Raw genomic sequence first — 27703 nt, 5'->3', positions numbered from 1 at the left:
AACGCTACAACTTATATGTCAAATATTTATCTTCGTGTCTTACGTGTATAATGGCGTAGAATAACTAGCTACTGGCTTTCACCCAGGCGAATCGGGTTCAATTCCTGGTGTTGGAAATCTTTTTTTTTAGAATCGACATTTTGATTTGAAATAGTTATTTTTCTACGGCCGGGCTAAAAGAGCCACTTTCCGAAATTTGCACTTTCCCGAACGGCGTGCGTAAAAGTAAATGTTCCCGCACGGGAAAGTAAAATACCTTGTAATATGGCATTATAATATACATTATATGCAGGGCCGCGTTTAGGTCAATTGGCGCCCTAGGCAATTCTCTAGTAGCCACCCTTCAAACATGTACCATTTTTGAGAAAAAAAAATGCAAGCAGAATTTTTTTATTTAGGGAGCGTTCAAGTATTATGTAACACGATTTTTGAAGATTTTTGACCCCCTCTCCCCCCTTACGTAACGCAATTTTTGAAGATTTTTGACCCCCCTCCCAACCTGCGTTACGTAATACTTGAACGGTCCCTTAAATACGAAATGTATTGTTTGGAAATGTATTAAAATGAGGAACATAGAATTTATAAAAAATAATATTTTACACAAGTGAGAAGAACAAAAATCACACTGATCACAGTATGGTATGAATTCACTTTTGAACGGTGAAAATAAATACAAAATGTTTTACATAAAAATGAAAAATTATGATTATGTATAATTTGCAATTTGCACTAGTATAAGTATAAGATAGGAATGTGTTGCGATAGCAGTAGCCGTTATTTTTTAACTGTTATTTCACTGAAGCTATTTCACACTGTTACATCATTTTCATAACAACTGAAATATTCAGGTAGCTGACTACTTTTTTAATTATTGTAGACCTATAGGAAGAAAACCTACCCGTGTCCTGTCTAGAGTTCACGTCCGTTTTTTTAATTATTAACAAATTAATTTGTATGTAATTTCTACATACATTACATATATGCAATTTTATTATAAATGTATTAATTAATAAAGGGTCTACTTTGTTTAAACATTTCTTGGAAACATTATTTTTTTCCAAATACCTATTTTCTTAATCATATCATTATAGTATGGTATAACTAGATCCAAATCCAGGCATCCAAAGTGAAAGTTATCCTCCAGCACCAAATTGTTCTATATGGTCTACATAATGTTCAGAAAAAAGTCACACCATTTTGACCGTCGCGTTTGGGGGGAAGAGGGGGGAGAAATCGGTAAATTCGTAGTTTTTTAAGTTTTTCGTCAATATTTCTAAAACCATGCGGTTTAGCATGAACAACATTCTATACAAAAATGTTCTACATTAAATTTTAAACAAAAAAGGTCCTCTGCATAATCCGTCCAAAATGAACGGCTCCAAAGTTATGGAGGTAGTATAGTATAATTGGTCCAAAAAAGGCCTAACCCAGACATTAAAAGTAAAAGTTTTCCTCCAACACCAAATTGTTCTATGTGGTCCAGATATTATTCAGTAAAAAGTTACACCATTTTGAGCGTCCCGTTTGGGGGGTAAATAGAGTAGAAATCGGTAAATTAGTAGTTTTTTTATGTTTTTCGTCAATATTTCTAAAAATATGCTTTAATGTTCTATACAAAAATGTTCTACATTAAATTTAAAACAAAAAAGGTCCTATACATAATTGTTATAAAATCAACGATTCCACAGTTACGGAGGGTGAAAAGTGGAGGTTTTCGATACTTTTTATATTTTTTGAGCAATTTATAATATTTTTACTGATTGAAATAAATTTTCTTTAACAGGATTTGCTATTTCAGTGGCCGATGGTATGTTAGTGATAATCCCTTGAAGAATTAAACGTCAACCTCACCACCCAAAATCATCTTCAATTGCCCAAAAAATATAAAAAGTTTCGAAAACCTCCACATTTCACCCTCCGTAACTCTGGAACCGTTGATTTTATAACAATTAAGAATAGGACCATTTTTGTTTTAAATTTTATGTAGAACGTTTTTGTATATAACATTGTTTACGCTTAAACATAGTTTTAGAAATATTGACGAAAAACGCAAAGAAATAACTAATTACCAATTTCTCCCCCATCTCCCCCCCCCCCAAACCGGACGCTTAAAATGGTGTAACTTTTTACTGAACAATATGTGGATCATATAGAACAATTTGGTGTTGGAGGAAAACTTTTACTTTGGATGTCTAGGTTAGGCCTTTTTTTGGACCAATTATACTATACTACCTCCGTAACTTTGGAATCGTTTATTTTAGAAGGATTATGTATAGGACATTTTTTATTTCAAATTTATTGTAGAACATTTTTGTATAAAATGTTGTTCATGCTAAACCTCATAGTTTTAGAAATATTGACGAAAAACGTAAAAAACTACGAATTTACCGACTTCTCCGGTCTCCCCCCTCTCCCCCCAAACCCGACGCTCAAAAAGTGTACCTTTTTTCTGAACATTATATGGACGACATAGAACAATTTGGTGCTCGAGGATAACTTTCACTTTGGATGTCTAAGTTATGTCATTTTTTGAATAAATTCTATCATACTATTAATGATCATAGAAAAAGTTAAAGTATATTTTAATAAATAAATTATTTTTATTAACTAATAATTTATTGAACCTAATTTATTCATTAAAATATACCTTAACTTTTTCTATGATTAATAATGATAGGCATCATTACAAAAAATGGATTTTTGAGAAAATATTATTTTTTCAAAAATTATTTGAAAAATTAGACTGTTTATTAATTATTAAATGTCTAGACAAATTGCATATTTGTAATTTACACAAAAGTACATACAAATTAAAAGAAGAAATATCAAAATTCATTGAGTAGATCCCAAGATATAGAAAATGGTAGTAGTTTTAAGTTGCTTTTTTAGTTTTTGAACTCGTGCATTTTTCGGCTCCCGCCAGGTAGCTGACAACTGTTTTAATTGTTGACCTATAGGATGAAAACGTACATGTCTCCTGCCTAGAGTTCGCGTTCGTTTTTTATTATTAACAATTTAGTGCAATCAACGCAGAAGCTCCCCCTTCACTTACTACGACTAATCATCATTTGAACTACATTTTTAAAAATTCGAGTAAAATATCATCTTTCCGAATACCTATGTAAGAAGATGTTTTCTACGGACAACATTTTTAAAGTTATTGTAAATGTTTATAAACTAGTATTTTTTACTATATTAGATAATTTTTTATCTTTTCTTAATACATTTTGATAGGATCACTTTTCTATTTTCATTTAGCATACGCAGAATTGTCCTATCTTCATTATTTTCTGTCATTTGTTATTGCAAAACAAAGGTCTCTGGGATAAACAAATAGAATACCTAACTTTTAAACTAATTAATGGATCGGTCTCAAATTTTGGGAGTTTGTTATGTACCCCAATACCCAACTTTGAGTAAAGCGAAACACTACAGTTCTAAGTTAGTTTTAGGAAAACTTATTAATAAATATCTATTTTCAATTATTTTGCAGTTTACGAAGCAACAAATTAACTTTTTGACTTTCAAAAATCGTCATTTTGAAGGTTTTCAATGTTCTAAAGATATAAATTTTGTAATTTTATGTCAACTATTTAGCTTTTTAATTGAGTGCAAAAAATGGAAAAAATCGCGTTGATTGCACCAAATTGTTAATAATTAAAAAACACGAACTCTAGGCAGGAAACATGATGGTTTTCATCCTATAGGTCAAGTCCACAATAACTAAAAAGTAGTCAGCTACCTTGATATTAATTTCGTTGTCCCGAACATGGTCTATTTCTTGCTTATTTCCCTGGCTGGAGTATTATATCAGTGCGACAACATGAATATTATCTCCTTGTAATAATTCAGTTTGAAAATCCCAACTGTAACTCGATTTCCTACTGGTAATCTTTAGTTTCTGCAATATGTGCAATATTGATGTGATCAGTCAATTCACCGTCTTTGCGGAGCTTCTGGCGGCCCAATAATCACTAAATTTATGACTTCCGTTTTTTTGGATGAATAGAGTTAAGATAACAGAATGCTATGTTTGTTTTATTTTTGATATGAATGCAATTTCTTTTATTTAGAAACGAACGCCCACTTCTATTTCATTGATGGATGAATGATGAATATACATATTTGTTATTCGATTTGAATTTTTAAATACAAATATTTTTTTGTACAGTATTTTTGCCGCCCCAGGGGCGTCATTTGATAGGGTTAGGGGAGGCAGTTGCCCCCTCCCCTGAAACTGAAAATGACTGAAATTTACAAAAAATACTTTCAGTTTTCATCATTACATCATATAATATAATGTATTGTATATTATATAATGCTTGCCCCCCCCCCAATCAAAATTTCAAGCCCCTGTGCCGCTCTCTCACAATTTGCCGCCCTATGCAGCTGCCTATATTGCCTAATGGATAAAGCAGCCCTGATTATATGTATTATAATCCATGCAATAAACTAATATTTAGATATAGTATGGTATAGTTAGACCCAAACCCAGACATCCAAAGTGAAAGTTATCCTTCAACACCAAATTGTTCTATATGGTCCACATAATGTTCAGAAAAAAGTCACACCATTTTGAGCGTCGGGTTTGGGGGGGGGAGAGGGGGGAGAAATCTGCAAATTCGTAGTTTTTTACGTTTTTCGTCAATATTTCTAAAACTAAGCGGTTTAGCATGAACAACCCTTTACACAAATTTGTTCTACATTAAATTTGAAATAAAAAAGACCCTATGCATAACCCTTCTAAACTGAACGGTTTCAAAGTTACGGTGGTAGTATAGTATAATTGGTCCAAAAAAAGGCCTAACCCAGACATCCAAAGTAAAAGTTTTCCTTCAACACCACATTGTTTTATATGGTCCACATATTGTTCAGTAAAAAGTTACACCATTTTGAGCGTCCGGTTTGGGGGAAGATGGGGGAGAAGTCGGTAAATTAGTAGTTTTTTTTACGTTTTTCGTCAATATTTCTAAAACTATGCTTTAGCGTAAACATTGGTCTATACAAAAATGTTTTACATAAAATTTAAAACAAAAAAGGTTTTATACATAATTGTTATAAAATCAACGGTTCCAGTGTTACGGAGGATGAAAAGTGGAGGTTTTCGATACTTTTTATATTATCCGATTTCTTCCCCCTCTTCACCCCCCAAACCCGACGCTCAAAATGGTGTGACTTTTTTCTGAACATTATGTGGACCATATAGAACAATTTGGTGTTGGAGGATAACTTTCACTTTGGATGTCTGGGTTTTTGGTATAGTTATATCATAAATATTGCCCAAAAAATATAAAAAGTATCGAAAACCTCGACTTTTCACCCTCCGTAACTCTGGAACTGTTGATTTTATAACAATTATGTATAAAACATTTTTTGTTTTAAATTTCATGTAAAACATTTCTGTATATCACATTGTTTACGCTAAAGCATAGTTTTAGAAATATTGACGAAAAACGTAAAAAAACTACTAATTTACCGGCTCCTCTCCCATCTCCCTCCCAAACCGGACGCTCAAAGTGGTGTAACTTTTTACTGAACAATATGTGGACCATATAGAACATTTTGGTGATGGAGGAAAACTTTTACTTTGGATGTTTGGGTTAGGCCTTTTTTTGGACCAGTTATACTATACTACCTCCGTAACTTTGGAACCATTCATTTTAGAAAGATTATGCATAGGGCCTTTTTTATTTCAAATTTAATGTAGAACAATTTTGTATAGAAGGTTGTTCATGCTAAACCGCGTAGTTTTAGAAATATTGGCGAAAAACTTAAAAAAACTACGAATTTACCGATTTCTCCCCCTCTCCCCCCCAAACCCGACGCTGAAAATGGTGTGACTTTTTTCTGGACATTGTGTGGACCATATAGAACAATTTGGTGTCGAAGGATAACTTTCACTTTGGATGTCTGGGTTATGCCATCTTTTGGATCAACTATACTATACTAATAATATCTACTAATTTATTTCACATATATCTTATTGTGTTCATGTTTTAATTAAATTAGCGCGATAATTCGATGAAATAAAATTATTTTGACATAATATTTAAAACTCAATGTCAGTAGACAATTACAATGGTTTTAAAATCGTCGTCATGGAAACCAATTGTGTATTTTCACTCCTAAATTAAAATTGATACAACTCTATTTTTTGTGGCTTTTTTCCAAACGTATGGCTCTAGAAAAAATATTGTTCCTAACTCATCCAGAAAGTGTCTTCCCTGCATTCGACTGCTTGCCCGAACTCCGCTGTCGCGTCGTTCGGGCAACGGCAGTCTCGTGCGTGAAAGTATCACTTTCCGCACTAGTTAGGAAAATAACTATTTCCTAACTAGTGCGGAAAGTGATACTTTCACGCAGTCGAGTGCGGGGAAAACACTTTCCGCATGAGTTAGGAAGAATATTTTTTCTAGAGCCGTACGTTTGGAAAAAAGCCACAAAAAATTGAGTAATATCAATTTTTATTTAGAAGTGAAAATACACAAATTAATTCTTTGACAAGGTTGTCAAAACCAAACTTTCAATATAATTGGTTACCACGACGACGATATTGGTTTCCATGACGACGATTCAAAACCATTATAATTGTCTACTGATCTGTATGTATACACCGTTCTTAGGCGTCAACGCCCTTCGGTAGGGATCTATGGAGGAGTATAACCAAGCCGGAAGCCCTTATCCCTTCCCGTACCGCTCCTCCATAGGCCGATCAGACGCGAGTTTATTCCAGACCAAGCCGTAGACTCTATTGAGTTTTATACTACGGCGTTGGCCTTTTATAAATTTCATGACCTAGCTGAGGCTCGAACCAGCGACCGCAAATCGCAAATCCACTAAACTTGTCGATCGACTGAGCCCCAGCTAACTGGACCGTCAAGACCGACTTGTCTACTGATCTGACTTTTAAATATTATGTCAAAATAATTTTATTTCATCGAATTATCAGTAGTAATTGCACAAGAGGTCTAAAATTATTGAATTTTTCCCGAGTGACACTTTGACAGATTTAATTTAAGTTTTAAATTATGTCAAAGTGTCACGAGGGCAAAAATTCTATATTAACTTTAGAGATCGAGTGCAATTTGTTGCGATTATTTCATGAATAAAACTGTTCAACACCAAAATTTTATTGTAATTTATTTGTGTAAGTACAAATTAGTACAATTAAACACACAGTTGTTATAAATATTAATTTGACGGTTGAAAGTCATCACTTTTATAATTTTTAAAACATTAATTGTCATTAATGTCACTGAATGTATTTTTTCGTAGCAGCAAAGGGCATCTGACATAATATACACACACCCAAACTTATATGGAATCATCTGATATTTCTTACTATTCCGTGCGAATTAAAAAAACGAACACACGAAGTCAAACAATATTTATTTTAAAGCAATTTAATAACAAATACATAACAATTAAATAAAACAATAAAGTATTTAACAAACAAATTGAAAGTAGTTGTTTTAAAGTCAATAGCATACACAATTTCAATGTAAAACGAATAATGTTTAACTTGTTTTTATTTATTTTTTTTTGTATTTTGCGGTAGTCAGTGTTATCACCTCTAGTCCTTACGCAAGCTTCAGTTTGCGTGGGCACGCTCCTAATCAAATTATCAACATTTTGTTGTGGTAGGTTGCTCCATCCTTTAAAAGCAGCTTGTACTAGCCGTGCGGTGTTTTGTGGATTATCCCGGCGAGCTCTAATTTTTTTAAACATATTCCACAAATACTTTATAGGATTAAGCTCGGGTGAGCAAGCAGACCACTCCAAACAAGGGATACCTTCTGCTTCAATGATGCCTGTAGTCACTCTAATGGTATGTAGAGGTCCATTATCATGCAATAAAATTAAATTTTCTCCTGTTGCACCTCTCCAGAGCCTGACTACAGGTTATCAACATACCTGTGAGTAGTTAAAGTTGATTGGATGAAAATTAAAGGAGTTTTTTTTACAGATCACAATTCCTCTCTAGAACATTACACTTCCCCTTGTATATTTGTGAACAGATCTGACAGTTTTCGTTCTTGCTTGTCTTCCTCGACCTCTAAGTACACGATTTCGTGGGTCATCTGATTTTCCATCTGATTACATTAAATCCTGACTGTTTTTGAGAATAGCACATTTTGTCATTTCCCAATGTTCCAGTTTTGGTGGTGAAGACATCAATTTAGGCGATCAATCTTGTGCTGCCTGGATAAATCGGGAACCCATAACTGTCTCCTGATGTATACTTCTTGGTACGAATTCTTCTTCTTATCGTTTCAACTGAAACAGTTACACCTGTAACTTCCAAAAGCTGCCTTTGGAGCTGCAGGTGAGAAAGGGTTGGGCGTCTTCCAGCTGATTGGACAATTAAACGATCGTGGAGAGCCGTTATTCCTTTTGGCGACTTTCCCTTGCTTTATTTTTGAGTTTTCCTAGTTCCTGTTACCTAGCATATGTTTTGGACAGAACGCCTAGACAGAACGTATTACGCCTAGCTCTGCAGCTATGTCCATTTGAGAACATTACTTTCTCCACAAGACCAATAATATTTCCTCGTTGTAAGTTCTATAACCCTACATGAGGCATATTTTCGTTTTTGGACGCAAAAGTTAGTTTATTTATTTTCGTTCAACTTGCAACTCAAGCAAATAATCTATACCGTACCGGGCTGTACTATCCGATTGTCTTATATATTTGTTTATTTTTAATAAAAACTTTTAATCTTCGCAACAATAACAAGTCCTCTCAAAAGAAATAAATATTACTTTGAAACACATGGTGATTCCATATAAGTTTGGGTGTGTGTACTTGACGACGGGAAATTATCAAAAATTATCGATTTAATTTAGATTTATGTAGCTTTCTATTGGTCAGAATCTCCTATGAATGAAATAATCGCGCTAATTTCACTAAAACATGAACACAATAAGCTAAATTTGAAATAAATTGGTAAATAATATCTAAATATTAGTTTATTGAATGTATTATAATATATTATAATGCCATATTACAAGGTATTGTACTTTCCCGCACGCCGTGCGGGAAAATTTACTTTCATGCACGCCGTGCGGAAAAGTGCAACTTTCGGAAACGAAATGCGTGCGTGAAAGTGGCTCTTTTAGCACGGCCGTAGAAAAAATAATTATTTTTTGATAATACCACGTTTTTATTATTTATACGAAACAATATAAGAAAGTCTGGATGTCTTTTATAGAATCGTAAACTATGTTGTTGTACATGAACCCCTGAAGCTTCCTGAGTTGGTTGGTACGACCCCCCTTTTTACTCAGATTGGTCGTACCAACTCAGGAACCTTCAGGGGTTTATGTACAACAAATTTGCTTATTAAGGTCAATCATAATTATTTATGATCAAATGCACAGTTTACGATTCTATAAAAGATATACAGACTTGTTTATATTGTGTCGTATAAATAATGAAAACGTAGTATTATCAAAAAATAATTATTTTTCAAATCAAAATGTCAATCTTAAAAACAAAAAAAATTTCTACCGCCAGGAATCGAACCCGAGTCACCTGGGTGAAAGCCACTAGCTAGGTATTATATAGGCCATTATACACGTACGTCACGGAGATAAATATTTGACGTATAAGTTGTAGCGTTTTTCCATCAAGTTTCATATTTTACCCTTTCTTGCCTAAAATCCCCGGTTTTGGGCCAGCTGACACATCATTTGTTAATAAGCTTTGGAACAACTAACTAAATAAAAATAAAACAGCCATGCTAAAATGCTACGGTCAAATTTGACACAACCTCCCGGGCTATAATGGTAGATTATGGCGATAGATATAGACAAGGCGACTTTGTCTCTATGGTTTATCCATTTTGACATATCTTGGTGCATCCATCAGATCATTCTAAGTGCGCGTTTACCTACCCACATTTTATGAGATGATAATATAGTACATATTATGTGAATTAAGAAGAAGTTTATATATTCAAAAATAGGGAAAGCCCTATTTATTATACACAGAAAATAATCAATTTATAACAAAGTTAACACATTCTTCTTCTTAAAGTGCCATCTCCTCAATGGAGGTTGGGTACTACAAATGCAAACTCTTCTCTGTCTTCAGCTGTTCTTATTAGTTGTTCAAAATTTAGCTCTGTCCATTGTCGGATGTTTCTGAGCCACAATAGTCTTTTCCGTCATCGATCTTTTCTTTCACTATAAGTTGAGCATATTGGTACTTATTATTTCCCAGTATGTGGCAGGCAGTGCCGGTTTAACCTATCTTCGGGCCCTGGGCTCTGGAGATTTAGGGGCCCCCTTCATTGCTGTTCTTTGTCAGTTTTTTAGCAAGAAAACATATGCATTAACTATAAAATTGTTTGTTGTAAAATCCATACAATATTTTTTTTTAAAACAATCAAGAATAGTAAACGTAAAAAATACTTACGTATAAAAGTATAAAAAAACAGAAAGTTCCACAAAACAACATATATGACAAACAAAAAAAAAATCTAAAAAATACTTAAAACAAAAATTAGATCATTTTTTTTTGTTGAGTTGGCATTAGCAAACTACCATAATATAATACTATCACAATTCAGTTCCTCCAGTTCTTCATTTTCTATATTAAAATAGTGATAAACTGATAATGAGTCTAGGTTTTCTTGGCCCAAAGACCTTAAATACGTCTTTATTCTCTTTAAAACCGAAAAAGACTGCTCGCTAGACGCATTAGAAATTGGTATCGTCAAATAAATTTGCACTAAAGTTTTGGAGTAAAATATTGGAAAAAGTTGCCTTTACATCCTATTTTTCCATGATGACGTCAAATTTTTCATAAATTTTATGGTTTTTCAAATTTTAACATAACGTTTTAAATTAGTAATTTCATTATGCAAGTTCAGTGGATAAACCGGCACTATGGCCTACGTATAATAGTCGATTCGCTAATCTGAGACACAACTCTCTACACTAAAATCACAATAAAAATGCACTAGATCGAAATAAACAAACCAAGACACGTTGAATGTTCGAGGAGCACTCCCAAATGATGATTTAGGTGCTCCTCGTGTTTGTTTATTTCTAGTGCATCGTTATTGTGATTGTAGTGTAGACAATTGTGTCTCAGATTAGCGAATCGACTTTATGATGTTTTTCTAACTTTCACTATGTTGAAAAGTTCTCTTTCCATGCCTATTCTATGCAGCACTTCTTCGTTTGACGTATGCGATATCCATGAAATTTTAAAGATTGTCCGGTAGATCCACATTTCAGAGGCCTCCAATTTATTTACGGTTGATGTTTTAAGGTCATGTCTCAACTGCATAGAGAAGAGTCGACCAGACGTAGCATTTGGATAAACGTAGTCGAATTTAGAATTTTATTCGAGAATCGCAAAGCAGTTTTTTGATTTTTTCGAAAGGTTTTCCGGCCTGTTCTATTCTCGATCTTTTGTCTAGATCAGGATTTAGGCTGCTATCGATCCAACATCTCAAGTACTACTTAAATCTATTGAATTGGCCTGTTCTAAAATATGCCCATTTATTGTGCAAGGTTGAGGTAGGTTTTGGTTTTTTCGGATTGACATGACTTTGGTTTTTTTAAGGTTTATTTTCATACCAAATTGCTCACAGGTCGGGTTATTCTTGTCGATCAGTCGTTGTAGATTGTAGACCCAAGTCGAAATCCGTAATCAACACTGTATGATATATTGACATTTACGTCATTCACCTTGGAATCCATCCAGTGCCTCTTTAAATAGAAACTCGGAGTAAAGATTATACAGCAGGGGCGACAGAACACATCCCTGCCTAACTCCCCTCCTAATTTCTACTTCTGCGGATGTGGAACCTTCGATTCTAACTCTGGCGTTTTGGTTCCAGTATAAGTTTTTCGGTAATTTGATGTCTTTTCCATATAAACCGACTTCTTGCAAACGTTCTAATAGTAGGTCGTATCTTAACTCTATCAAATGCTTTTTCGAAGTCTATAAAGGAAATAAATCAATCTTTATGTTAGTCGTAACATTTTTGGCAAGAACTAGTAAATTAAAGAGGGCTTCTCTGGTTCCCATGCCGGCTCTGAATCCAAACTGATCGTCTCCGATGATTGTCTCGCACTTTCTATATAGATACGATTATATACGACTTTTAATATGACTTTTACTGGATGACTCATAAGGCTTATCAGACGGAACTCATTGCAGTGTTCTGGGCTTGGCTTTTTTGGTAGTGGGATGAATATTGGCTCTAGCCAGTCTTGGAATATTTTACCTGTATTATAAATGCCGTTGAATAAAAGGACAAATATTTCGATATTTTCGTCGCTGATTAATTTTAATGTTGCTGGGTATATTCCACCTGGACCTGGGATTTTATTTGTTTTGAGTTGATTAATTACATTTATAATAATTTCAGATTTCGGAATTGCTGGCCCTTCGTTGTTATTTTCCAATCTTGGTTCTTCTCGTATGTCGTGAAAAAGAATTTTAATATAAAAAATGAATAACCATTTTCAATTTCGTTGCAACAAGAAACTACAGCTGCATTATATCCTAGTCCAATCAGAGAGTGCAACAAGCACCTCTACCGGTTTCGAAACTTATTAATCTCTCATCAGGACAAACCCCGGCGTGCAGTTACGAATTGCAACGAACGAAATGGCAGGGATGCCCTATCGGCAACTGCTAGCAAAAGACTAAGTTTTCAATCCAATTGCACATAAAATAATATTAAAAATACTACTCTACATCCCATCAGATTGAAAACAATGGGAACCTTCTCTGCTTACACCTCCGAGGCTTCTAAAAGTTTCGAAACCGGTAGAGGTGCTTGCTGCACTCTCTGATTGAACTAGAATATAATGCGGCTGTAGTTTCGTGTTGCAATGAAATTGAAAATTGTTATTCATTCTTTTATTTACATGTTTACTCTGATTGGAGTACTAAGGGAACCATTCTCATTGGAACTTTACCGCGATGAGCAGATGGGATGTGAATCATAAATTGTAAAATTCCCTCATCTTTTTTAGTCTCAGCATCCGTTATGGCTTGCATATTTTAGAAGCTTCGGAGGTGTAACCAGAGAAGGTTCTCATTGTTTTCAATCTCGTGGGATGTAGAGTAGTATTTTTAATATTATTTTATGTGCTATTAGATTGAAAACTTAGTCTTTTAATTTTAATATAATTTTCCCATTCTTTCAGTTTATCTTCCGTTGATTCTAGCAGTTTGCCATCTATGTTCGGCATGGTGTGAAAAATTGTTCGCTTGATAGTGGATGTAAACTCTTTTACCATTTTATGTACGAGTATTTTAAGAATAATTCAAATTATTCTGGTCTCCAGTTATTTGAGCTACGGGAAGATACTATCTTATTATTCATCACCATGCTCAGTACCGCTCAGAACAGATATCAAAAGTAACCGTTAAAAGTCCGCATTGATTTTGTCCGTCTCTACTTGCCACAGCGACAGCTGTGTGCAGACTACGCGTTGCAACGGTTGGGGTCAATATGCGGTGCGCTAGAAAAATAAATGCACGGGTCACCCGTCCCGCCAGCGCAGGTTGTGTCTCCATGTTTGACCATAGTAGTAAAATAATATAGTGCGCATCTCGAAGAGAAGGGAGTCGTGACGTAACTGGAGACCCAAGTTCGTAATGGTTCGTAATGACCGAATGATTTCCAATTAGTTTGAATTGATCGCGGTTGTATAGTCCAGGCTGTATGGTCGCCCCCGTTAGGTAAATTATTCCGATTCGATTTGTTTGCACAAACTTACTAAAAAATAGTTCCTTATAACAAATCCGCAGGGTGCCGGGAGGTGCCGCGGTCAGAAAATTGTTTAAACAATTTTTTTTAAACAAATTCAAAAAATTAATTTTTCGATTCGTTAAATTTTTTTAGATTTTTTAGATTATTATAAGCCAAAAAGGTCTCTCGTGATTTTTCTCTAAAATTTATTTTTGTCGAGTTATACGCGATTTAATTTGTTTTTATTTAAATGTATGTGTCTCGGCAGCAACGGCCATTGACACAAACAATATTGGTTATACAATAATTAATTACAATTAGGACTTAAAACTAATTATTATAACAGTTAATTTCTAAATCTTAAATAACATTAGGTAAAAATTATGAAGAAAAAAAATTGGATATACAATCTTTGGATACTATAGAGACGTACAACTAATTATAAAATTGCTTCGGCCTTCTTGGGATATTTCGGACGTTGTTTCGTCATAGTAGCAGTTGCATATGAACTAGTAATGTGTGTGTGTGTTTATGTTTTATTGGCACTGGTTTAAGCAACCAACTGGCCAGTCAATGTGTTTTGAATTCTCTCTTTTACAAAATATATGCTTAGTATCTAAATTTAAAACTATTAGTACTACTGTTTTTTTTACTCTGTTTTTTTTATTATTTTTTTTATTATATTTTTTAACATTTTTTTTATTACATTTTTTATTTTTTTTTTTTAGTTTTTTTTTTTTTTTTTTTTTTTTTTGTATATTTTTTTATCGCGCTAAGACCTAAACCCGATTCAACCTCGCGGAGGTTTAGATCTTAGTATCTTTTTATTTTATTTAATTATTTTTTTTTTTTATTTTTTTTTTCTTTTTTTTCTCAGAGCTTTAATTTTAAACAATTAACATGGTTGTACAAAATTTTATAAACATCTAGATTGTTTGATTGTAAAAGGTATATAAGATTAAAAGGAAATTGTACATTAACTTGAACTAGATTGGCAAAAAAGTTTGATATTTCAATAAAATGTAAAGGACATTCTAATAGCATATGTTGTAGATCAGCTAGCTCTCCACATAAACATTCATCATTATCTACAAGTCCTATTTCTCTTTTGTAGACTGGAGTCAAACAGTGATTACTTCTTATTCGACAAATAGTTTTGATAAAGCCTTTGTTGGAAACTTGATTAAACCATGTCTTGATGGGAAGTGTAGGCTGGATTTTTTTGTAATAATTTCCTTTGTCTGAATTATTGTATTGTTCCTGCCATTTCGTCCGTTTGATAGATCTCATAATAGAAATTATGTCTCCCATAGGAAGTTGATAAGTATGCAGAGTGGATTCCTTCGTTGTTGCTTTTTTAGCCAGATCATCTACTATTTCGTTGTTTTTTATACCAATGTGTGCTTTTATCCAACACAATATTATATTTTTGCCCGATTTCAAAGCTTCACTGTTCATTGCTATGATGTCACTGATGATATAATTTTCTGCAAAATTATGTACATTATATTTCAATGTCTTTACAATGCTTTGGCAGTCTGTAAATATAACATAATTGAGTTCTTTTTGATTAATACATATTTTGTATGCTTCTTTGATTGCAATGAGTTCAGCTGTGAAAATTGTCATTTTATCAGGTAATCTGTTGTTTATTTTTATACTTTTTTGTGGGTAATATATAGCATATCCAACTTTTCCTTCCATTTTTGAACCATCCGTGTATAATTTCTGATAACTCCCCCAGTTTTTTTGTACACACTGAAGGTGGTCTATTTTAGTAAGGAAGTCTGTCGCACGAATATTACTTAAATGACAGTTAACTGGAGATAAATAATCTTCATAGTTTAGCTTTCGAGACGAGCTTTGTTCAATTTGGTGTATGTCGCCAATGGAATTAGAAACGTTGAGGAAGCTTTCCACAACTAAAAGCAGTTTCTTTTTTTCCCAGTAATAATGAGTTAGGTATGAGGTGGTTAAATGAACAATTTTATTTAATAGCAGTTTATCGTTTACCGCTGTTTTAACTATAAATTTCTCACTTAGGTATTCCCTGCGTAATGAAAGTGGAGGTTCATTAATCTCACATTCCATGACCAATATAGGTGTGCTACGAAGATAACCAGTGCATAACCTAAGTGCCTTATTTTTTATCCTCTCGATTTTTTGGAGTACAGAGTTTGATGCTGAGCCATAAAAAATAGATCCATAGTCTAAGATTGATCTTATCAAATTTCTGTATAGTAATATTGATATGTTTGGATCAGCTCCCCAGTTACTGACACTTACAGTCTTCATGATATTCATTGCATTTTCCATTCTTCGTAATATGTAATTTGTGTGTTCTTTCCAATTTAATTTGGAGTCTAAAAATACGCCAAGAAATTTTATTGAAGTTTTATAAGGAATACTAGTATTATCAAATTGTAGATGGCTTTGAGGAACATATCGTTTTTTAGTAAAGATAACAATGGTTGATTTACTCTCTGATATTGTTAAGTTATTATCGGCAGCCCATTTTTTTATAATATTCAATGTCGATTTAAGGTAGTTATTACATCTATCTATTGACTTATTTTCTGCATATATCGCAACATCATCAGCGTACTGTAGGATTTTTATGTGTTGAGGAAGTTTAGTTTCTAAGTCAGCAGTATACAGTATATATAATATAGGACTTAGGATGCTACCCTGAGGTAGTCCCAAAGATGTGTATCGGGAGTTAGATTGATCTCCATTTAATCTAACGTGAACTGCTCGATTAATGTATAAGTTAATGATGTTCCATGTTACTATCTCGGGTATTCCTATTTCCAACATTTTCGCGTATAGTATGTGAAGATTAACGTTGTCGTAAGCCCCTTTTATATCTAAGAACAAAGCACTAACTGCTTTCTTATAAGTAAAGGAACTATAAATGTCTATTAAAAAGTGGCAGAGGCTATCTTGTGTGGATTTACCTTTTCTAAAACCAAACTGACTTCTTGGTAATAGGTCGTTCTTTTCTAGCCAAAATTCCAGACGGTTTTTAATAAGTCTCTCATATGTTTTTAGTATACAGGAAGCCAGACCGATTGGACGGTAAGAATCCCAATTCTTTGATGATTTTCCTAGTTTTAAAACCGGGATAATAGTGTAAACGTGCCAATCGTCAGGAATCTTTATGCGGCGCATCCAAATTTCATTATATATATTTAGTAGTGCAGCCTTACCAATTCTTGAAAGATTTGATAGCATCGAGTAATGGATATTATCGGCACCTGGTGCTGAATTTGAGTTTTTCTTCAACGCAAAGTTTAGTTCAGTGGCAGAAAATGGTTTGACTAGGAAACGGATTGGTTCTGGATAGTCGTACAGAGCATTTAGTTGTAAATCAGGAATTACTAATTCTGCAGACGGCGGTGTGATATTTTGATGGAACTCTTCTATCCACGAAGCTTCCGACAGAATAACAGGGACTTTGTTCTTTGTTTTTCTATTTTTTTATTCGGTTAACTTTTGACCATACATCTTTAATAGGGACTGACCTATTTAGGGATCCGACATAATCTCTCCAGCTATTTCTTTTAGTTTGTTTAGTGATCTTCTTGACATGTGCATCATCTTTTTTATACTTAAGTAGATTTTCATGGTTTGGATTTTCTTTGAATATACAAAAACTTTCCTGTCTTCTTCTGACTGCTTCTTCACATTCTAAATCCCACCAGTATTTTCCTCTGGAAGTCGGTTTTTTTATTTTAAATTTGGGGATGCAGTAGGATGCAGTTGTATTTATATTGTGCAAAATTTGTTCATAAGAATTTATATCTTTAAATTGAGAGAATACATCTTCCGAATACTGTTCATATAATTTCCAGTCGGCATTCTTTAAATTCCACTTTTGTGAATATGGATTATATGTATGAGTTGGTTGATCCTCTAACTCTACTCTTATAGGTGTATGGTCTGAACCAAATAGGTCTTGAAGTGTTTTCCAAGTGATCAGGTGGTTTAAGTCAGGAGTACAAATGGTCAGGTCTATTGCCGATTTCGAGAAGTTCCTAAAGAAAGTAGGAGAGCCATCATTTTTGAATATTAAATTATTATCGTCTATACAGTCCATCAAGATTTTACCTTTCATATCTGTTTGGTTGTCTAGGCCCCAGGCAATGTGGTGAGCATTAAGGTCACCTCCTATTATAAATGGTCTTTCTATAGATGTTATGAAATTGTTCCATTGTTGTAACAATAACTTGGTTCCTGGGGGAACATACATAGATATAAATGTGACAGTATATGACTTAAACTTTATTTTTATTGCTACTTTATTGACGTTTATTAAATCTACTTTCATGGTGACTTCCTCGTAATATAGGTTTGAATTTATTAAAATTGCTGAGCCACCGCCAACAGTTACTGAAAAGCGGTCGTCTCTGACAATATTGTACCCGTGAAAGTTATAATACTTTTCTGGTTTAAATCTAGTTTCTGACAATAATGCGATATCAACTTTCTGGTCTTCTAATAGGTGGATAAGGTTTTCTCTATTAGAGTTAGCCGATCTACAATTCCATTGACAAATTACCAATCTATTCATTATTATATAAGAGAGAACTTAAAACTGATTGAATTGAATTTACTAGAACTGATTTTTCTGGAATTTCAAAATTTTTGTGATTTATATTAGAGATAATACTTGTAACTATATTTGATATTAATTCTGTTAATTCTTTTGATGGTTCATGTATTTTAGATCCTTGTTCTGGATTAAATGTAGATTGATACGAAGAAGAGGTGATAATACCACCAGGTCTGTTGGACATGGGGTTTAACTTTATTATTTTTTGATGTTCCATTGTTACTTGGTCTGGTGAGGAAGAGATAGGTCGTTTGTATTTTGGTGGTTTTATTATTGTATATCTATTTGAAACTGAAGGTAGAGCGAACTGATTGGAAGATGTTTGAGACGTGGACAATTGAGTAAAGGAATATGAAGAGGATGGTGCATTCATATTTGGAGTTTGATGAGAATTTATTGAGGAATTATTGGCTGCTATAGATGCATAAGTTATCTTAGGAAAGAGTTTAATTGTTTCCTTAAAAGATAAGCTGTTTTCAGACATATAATGTTTTATTTTCTTTTGGCGATCAAATTCTGGGCATATCTCCCATTCATTAGTGAAGTGTTCACCTTCACAGGATAGACATTTTTTGTTAAACGATGATAAAGGACAAGAATCGGAAAGGTGAGATTCATGACACTTAAAACAGCGAGGACTACTTTTACACTGCTTACTCATGTGCCCATACCTATAGCAGTGGTAACAGATAATTACCTTTTGCTGGTATTTTTCAACAGTGTGTAAGACATGATTAATTACTACATACTTTGGTATATTCTGGCATTTAAAAGACACAATAACTGATTTTGTTGGATTAAATATTACTTTGTCATCTGCTACTATTTTTCTTGTTATTCGTTTCACATACTCAACCGAGAATTTGCAATGGTGATCAAATTCCTTTATTCTATTTTTAAGATATTCTTCCGATATATCTGAATCTATATCCCTTACTACACCTAGTTTAAACAATTGAAATTTTGGAATGTATGCGGTCAGATTTTTTTGAATAAGGAATTTGGAAGTAACTAAAGCATTTGCGCTACTATAATTTTTAAATGAGACCCTAACTCGGTTGCGTCCGATTGAGTCAATTTTTTTTATATAATTGTCAATTTCTGGATGTAACGTAAATAGGATCTCGCCTATTTTAACAGCGTTTAATTTTCCTGTAAAATTTAAACTGGAGTTTTCAATGAAAATGTAAAAAGGTCCTAAATCAATTTTTTCGTATAAATAAACAGGCCTGGTTTTTTCTGGTTGATCTGAGTTTACTAAAGTATTTTGTTTTTCATTAATATTGTTAAGATTAATACTACTACTTATCTTATTTTGAGGCTGGTTGGGTAGAAATCCATTTAAATCTTGTAAATCACAGCTACTATATCCATCGAATTCTCAATATCAGGCGGTTCGCCTCCACTAGATGACTCCATAGAGGAGTTTTCAAGTAACGTTTAACTTATGAACACTTTCAAAATGTAAACTAAATAAGGAAAAGTTTAACAAAACTAAACAAACTAAATTAGAACGGTATAAATCAAATAATCCGCCAAAAATTAATATTTTTCGGAGAGATTTCCAAATTTAAATTAACTTTGACAATTATTTTGACGTATATGTGATATGAACTAGTAAGATTACTGGAAGAATTGGATCCAGACATGGTGATGCTAACAGTGGGGGAACATTGATTTAAATTGTTACTCATGTAGTCAAAAGTAACTTGAATTTGTTTAGATTACGCTTTAGATGTCTGGAAATAAGTGATAACCTTGGAAACATCACTGCAATACTGGTTGCCTAACCGTTGGCGTCCATTGGGACGGGATAGCAACAGTGAAAAACTATTGACAGTTTGACACTGAATGAGTTTAAGTTGGAAGATTATTAAGTAAAACATCTCTTACTTACTGACATTACAGCTTGTTCTTGATGATTAACACGTAAAGGCCGCGTCCCACCATCAAATAATTTGATCAAACTGGGTTTGAGCAAACTAAAGTGACAGTTAGTGACGTCACATCCTGAGTGTTCATTGTGGATAATAATGAAAATTTTTAATTTTAAATAAAGTACAAACAAGTTAGACAACTCAATACAAAAAATTTGATCAAACTAGACTGATAGTGAGAGCACAGATTTTTAGATTTTCAAAAAAACTGCAATTGTGACGTCACTTTGACGTACTTCCGGAGTTTGCTCAAACTGTTTGATCAAATTATTTGATGGTGAGACGCGGTCTTAACACAATTGTTATTAGTCACTATTTGCGGGAAAACTAATTTTAATAACTAGTATTTACAGTAATAATTACAAATTTCGGCACCAATTTACAGATCGATACATACACGTTCTGACGTTAGTTTGACAGTCCTATTTAATAGGGCTTTTCATTCAGTCATTTGTTTCGAGCTTCTGTCATGTGTCACATAATATATCTACGTCATACGTTATTGGTATCTACAATACCAACCAAAGACGTATGACGTAGATATATTAATATTATGTGACACATGACAGAACCTCGAAACAATTGACAGTCGATGAAAAGCCCTATTCGCGATTGAAACGGAATATAGAGGGCAGGTCGAATGCAGGAAAATGGCCGATATAAATGGTATAAACAAACATTCAATTAAGGAATAGAACAATACTGATTTGATTTAAAATATTTTAATGTGCTCATAACGCTGAAATTTACTAAAAATTTTTAAAAAGTGACCAAATTCCATTCAATTCAACAATTTTCTGGTTTGTTTATACCACTTATAGTGGTTCAAATTTATTCCACCAGAGGTCAGATACTTTGTTTTTCATCGCGAATATTTGAAAAACGCGAAAATCGCCATTTTCAAGGGTTAATAACGCAGTTAAAAATTATTACTATGAAAGTTAGAAAGTGATCAAATAAAAGTTTAAAGTCTACCCTACAAGATCCTGAAGAAATGTTTGTCATTATTTTATTACTAAGCTGTTATTTTTAATTATTAACAATGAGCGCTAACTGCATATGGGCGGCCGTTAATAGTGAGTGCGAAAGAGATGCACCATTCCAGCCGTCTAATGGTGCATCTCACTTGCACTCACATTGACGGCCTCCTCACTTAGCGCTCATGGTTAACAATTAAAAATAACAGCTCAGTACAAGGTTCATAAATAGACAGGTTGCATGGTAACTTTCCACCAATCAGCGTCGAGAATCTAATGGCGGGAGTGACGTCACCCAGAATGCTGCATTCAAATTCATTCACTTCACGCATTGAAATGAACTCGGAAAGTAGGAATGTATTGAAAATGTGTATATTTAAAAAAAATACGTTTGGATTTTTAATGACTATTTATTTCATATATTCTTTAAAAATGTGGTAGATACCTGTAGAGTTACAAAAATCATAGAATATAATTGCAATTAAATATATGCAGTAGAATAGCATTACTAATACTTAATTAAAGCAGAAGGAGATTCTTTCTTGTGTATATATGGGACTAAATCATTCAAATATTCTAGGTATATTAATAATGGGTTGAATACAATTTACTTTTTTAAATGATTTTGAGTAGGTATATAATAATTTTGAATTGGGGATAATGCATGTAGTACGTTATTATAAATTCCTCCTAACATGTAAACCATGGTGAAAAAGAGATTCAACTAAAGATTTATGTATCAAAATTAGTAGTTTTTCCCTTAAGTTTAACATAAGAGCATCTGATTACGTTAGGTACTGGATTATAATATCTAAAACTATTAAACATTATGATTCCATTCAATAGATACCTGTGAAGTTTTACATTAACAGTAAATTATAAAAAAATACAATTTCAGTGCAATAAAGGAAATTTTTCCCATTTTATATATTCATTTAGTTTATAATTGTTTATTCAAACGATCTTCAGATGGCTGCAATATTGGTTATAATTTTATATGAAACAATTACATATAATAGATCTATTATCTATAGACTTATAGATATATTGTTCAATAAGTCTAAGCAGAATGTAACCTACACAGATGATGTAAACTTGATGTGAAGAACATCAAGAGACATTACAGAACTGTAATGTCTCTATACAAGAATGTCCTTTACTATACAATACAGCAGAAAGAAAATCCAGTAAGTAAGTAGGTACTTAATACAACCACATTAAAATGTATATTAACACTTGTAAAAGAGTTTTGGGTTTAAGTTATTATACTAAAAACACTTAATGCTATCTATAGACACATTATATCTCAAGATATAAACACAAATTAAAACACTAACGATATTTAATAACAAAATATAGCCTCCAAACCACGTATCCTATTATGTTTACAAACAATTCGTAAAATTGATCGTCTGGGTGACGTCACGATGACAATATTTCATTTTTCAATGTCAAAGTTACCATACAACCTATGGTATAGGGACCTTGAGCTCAGTAATAAAATAATGACAAAATTTCTTCAGAATCCTGTAGGGGGGCTTTCAACTTTGATTCAGTCACTCTTTTTAAGCCTTGGAAATGGCCATTTTCGCATTTTTCAAATTTTAAATCGAGTATAACTCAACAACAGTCAATTTTATAGAAAAATTACATAATGATCAAAGAATAAAAAAAAATTATACGAAGTGAATAAATTGATTTTTTGAAGTGAAAAAATTGATTTTTTGAATTTGTTTAAAAAATTGCCTAAACAATTTTTCGACCACGGCACCTCCCTTCACTCCGTGTATTTGTTATAAGGAACTCTTTTTAAGTGAGTTTGTGCAACAAAATCGAATCGGAATATGTTACTTAACGGGGGCGACGATACAGCCTGGACTATAGGCTAACAACAAGAATTCAAATTCAGGTCTCCAGTTGCGTCATGCGATGCGCGAACTCGGACGTATTTGCGCTACGGGAAGATACTATCTTGTTATTTATAGTATCATGATAGTAGTTAGAAATAGTTTGCAATAAACAATACGAATACACACATTTATTGATATATGTACTTGTCCACTTATTTCTAAAATATAGACTGATATAAGGGCTCCAACGCAATTTAATTTTTAATTTTAGAAAACGAAACAAATTTAAAATCTCTGTGTCTAGGTACACGCTAACGTGTACGCAAATAAAAAAGTTAGGTACACGCTTAAACGTCATCAAGTCAGTGACGTCATTATTTAGCGTGTACTATGACTGGGTTTTTTGGTACACGCTAATTTGAGCCGCGTGTATGCTGTGGTATTAAGTATCTGTAAGTATCGAGAGTGTCAGAGTGTGGTTAGAATTTGTCTAATCGCGTTATGTTTACACTTTAATATTGATTTGTAAAGAGTTTCCTTATTTTTTACTTGTTTAGTGTTTTTTTTTTTAATTAACTATATGGAGTGTGGACAATTATTTAGTTCTTTTAATGAGTTTAACAACATTCTAAAACAGTATGAAAAAGATAACGAGACAAAAATTCGTGATTAACGGTAGCAGAAGTAATAAGATAAAATATACGGGGCGATTGATTAGTGTGATAAAGCTCAGTAGATCCGCTATACTAATAGATAGCAATAAAAGTTAGTATCAAAAATTTTAGCAAACTTTGAGCTTCATATTACAAAATTACTAAAATTAGTTAGAATGTTACAGGGCGTTCGATAATATACTGGCGGACCAAACTTATGTTTTTTAAATGGAAAACCCTATATTTTATTTTATGTTCGAAATCTTCTTAACTTCCATATCACAAAAATATAAAGGTTTATTATGTTGTACAGGATATTTACAAAGTTATAACCAATTTTCTATGAAAATCGTAACAAGTTCAACTCCCTGTATAAATAAAAATAAACACCAAATAAACTGGTATAATTAACTTACGTATAAAAATTATTTTAGCAGTATTTTGTATACATGGTGTCCCAGACTAATTTACCCACTCTATATCTCTTAAACGAATAGAGATTTTCGAATGAGACAAAAACTGATCTATTCCATTTGTAATAAACTATAATATGGCGTAGAAAAAATCATCCCCTAAATATTCATCCCTTAGTTACAACCCCTAACTTTAATTTTTTTAATAGCACCCTGTACATTTTTTTTATAGTTTTGGATGTGGTCTTCGATCGTCTATTCAACACATTTTTTAAAAATAAAATCGGTTAGTAAGTAATCAAGAAAAATATCAGTTTATTTTTGATAATTATGTGTCCCAGACTAATTTATCCAGGCTATATTTCTTAAACGAATAAAAATTTTCGAATGGGACAAAAACTAATCTATTCCATTTATAATACACTTTAATATGGCGTAGAATCATCCCCTAGTGACAACCCCTAACTTTAATTTTTTTTAATAGCACCCTGTTACTAAGGGATGAATATGTAGGTGATGATTTTTTTCTACACCATATTAAAGTCTATTAGAAATGAAATAGATCAGTTTTTGTCCCATTCGAAAATCTTTATTCGTTTAAGAAATATAGCCTGGATAAATTAGTCTGGGACACATAATTAACAAAAATAAACTGATATTTTCTTGATTATTTACGAATTTATTTTATTTTTAAAAAATGTGTTGAATAGACGATCGAAGACCACATCCAAAACTATAAAAAAAATGTACAGGGTGTTATTTAAAAAATTAAAGTTAGGGGTTGTAACTAAGGGATGAATATTTAGGGGATGATTTTTTCTACGCCATATTACAGTGTAGTACAAATGGAATAGATCAATTTTTGCCCCATTCGAAAATCTCTATTCATTTAAGAGATATAGCCTGGGTAAATTAGTCTGGGACACCCTGTATATCATGTTAACTAATATTTATTTTGCTAACCTGAATATATACTTTTATATGCATATTGTTTTATTACAATTAAGTTTGAAACATCTGAATAGTTTTGCTTCCCTTCCCCTTCCCTTAATAAAAATATGTTCTATCAAACAAACAACAAACACTAAAAATATCAAAATAGCGTGTACCAAAATATAAAGTCACCGCGCACGCTAAATAATGACGTCACTGGCTTGATGAGGTTTAATTCGCGTGTACCTAACTTTTTTTATTTGAAACATAAACATAAAATCCTTTATAAAAGGTATATTTGTTAAAATCCCTATACAGGGCTACATCAAAGACAGAACTAGTTTTCGATCGGTTGACCGATCATCATCAGTGCAATCTTAGAATCTACATGCAAGCCACCAAAGTAAAAATAACAGGGTAAAAACCCTTTACAATTGATCCGTCATCGGAACATATAACAAAGATGTGAATTATAACATGGATGATTAAGATATCCAATGTTTTTCGCCCGAGGTACCAATGAGCTCTATCTGACAAGTTCACATCATGACTGTACCTGTACGGAAGCAAGTTTTTTTATTTGCGTACACGTTAGCGTTTACCTAGACACAGCGATTTAAAATTTTACATGTACACGTTGCCATTGATTAATAAGTACAGGAATATTTATACGCTGTGTCTAGGTACACGCTAACGTGTACGCAAATAAAAAAGTTAGGTACACGCGAAACGTCATCAAGTCAGTGACGTCACTATTTAGCGTGCACTGTTACTGGTTTTTTGCGTACACGCTAACTTGAGAATACCGCGAGCGTCAGTCAGAGTTAGGTTCACATTTGTCTAATCGCGTTGTGTTTACATTTTAATATTGATTAGTAGATTTCTTATTTTTATTTGTTTGTTTTTTTTTATTTATTTCTTATTTTAGTGTTTGTTTTTAAATTAATTATGGAGTGTGGACCATTATTTAGTTCTTTTAATGCGTTTAACAATATTTTAAAACAGTATGAAAAAGATAAATGAGACAAAAATTCGTGATTAAGGGTAGCAGATGTTTTAAGATAAAATATATACAGCAGGGTGATTGATTAGTGTGATTAAGTAGATCCGCTATAGTTATAGATAGCAATAATAGTTAGTAACAAAAATTGTAGCAAACTTTGAGCTTCATAGTACAAAATTAATTAGAATGTTACAGGGCGTTCGATAACATAGTGGCAGACCAAAATTATGTTTTTTTAAATGGAACACCCTATATTTTATTTTATGTTCGAAATCTTCTTAACTTCCCCATCACAAAAATATAAAGGTTGGGTATGTTATACAGGGTATTTACAAAGTTATAACCAATTTTGTATGAAAATCGTAACAAGTTCAACTCCCTGTATAAATAGAAATAAACATAACAGCATTGGTTTATGTTTATAAACTGTTATAATTAACTTACGTTTACGTATAAAAATTATTTTAACAGTATTTTGTACATACATGCCATGTCAACTGAATATTTATTTTGATAACCTGAATATATTAATATATAATATGAATATAATAGTATATTATAGTATATTATACTTTTATACAATATAGGTACACATTGATTTATTACAATTAAGTTTGAAATATCTGAATAGTTCTGCTTCCCTTCCCTTCCCTTCCCTTAATAACAAATATTTTTCTATCAAACACTAAACTTATCAAAATAGCGTGTACCAAAATATACAGTCACTGTGCACGCTAAATAATGACGTCACTAGTTTAATGAAATTTAATTCGCGTGTACCTAACTTTTTTATTTGCGTACACGTTAGCGTGTATCTAGACACAGCGATATTTATAATCACGTTGCGCAACTCAAGCAAATAGAACCACAGAATAACCAAACAATGGTTTCGTATTCTGTGATTCATAACATACTAATAATCTGACGTTTATCTACTTGACATAGGACGTGACATAAAACAGGTGTGAGGTGTATTGATGACATAACATAATTGACATTTCACTTCACTTCACTTCAGTGAAAGTCCAACAATAAAAAACTAAAAATAATTAGTGACTCCTTATCCATTAATTAAATTAAACAGCTCATTTTTAATCTTAATGTCGAATGTATTGCTTAAGACATACAGTCCTATTTGTCCAAAACTTCGCGTCAAAGAAAATTCGCCCTACTTTTTTTTTGTATAGGTAAAAAAATAAAACACTTTTCTATGGGCTATGTGTATTTCATATGACAATATTTTTTTATTTTTTAGTACAGCAGAGCTTCTCAAAGACAGCAAACCAAAAATGGGGACGTCAAATTTCGTATTGAAAAGGTATGATAATATAACAAAGTCTGAAGAAGATCATAGGCTTTATAGAGGTCTGGAATTGTCTAACCATATGAAAGTGTTGCTTGTAAGTGATCCAAAAACTGATAAATCTGCAGCTGCTATGGATGTTAATGTAGGTAAGTAACATATTGTACATAGGACAATAATTCTTGATGTATTTCTTGGGGCCTATACCAAAAGACAATTGGAGACAGTACCGGCGCTAGGGTATAAGGCTTGCAAAACTAGCATAGGCACCCTTCGGTTTCTTTTAAATTAGTATT

General features: G+C 32.7%; 1 protein-coding gene across 2 annotated transcripts in view; it reads left to right on the top strand.

Moving 5' to 3' along the window:
- LOC114332349 (insulin-degrading enzyme) overlaps positions 1-27703 on the top strand; it is a 215813-nt gene that overhangs the window by 82867 nt on the left and 105243 nt on the right. Inside the window, exons 1-2 of one of the 2 annotated variants that reach the window (XM_028282135.2) lie at positions 27089-27291; positions 27360-27556. In XM_028282135.2, coding sequence (XP_028137936.1) covers positions 27212-27291; positions 27360-27556 — 277 coding nt within the window. In that variant the 5' untranslated portion in view covers positions 27089-27211. Of the gene's footprint in view, positions 1-27088; positions 27292-27359; positions 27557-27703 lie in introns of those variants that run through there. The other variant, XM_028282134.2, reaches the window with a different exon arrangement.

Source organism: Diabrotica virgifera, chromosome 5 (assembly GCF_917563875.1).
Source record: "Diabrotica virgifera virgifera chromosome 5, PGI_DIABVI_V3a".
NCBI lineage: Eukaryota > Metazoa > Arthropoda > Insecta > Coleoptera > Chrysomelidae > Diabrotica > Diabrotica virgifera.
Note: the sequence above shows the minus strand (reverse complement) of the source record. Positions and strands in the feature narration are given on the sequence as shown.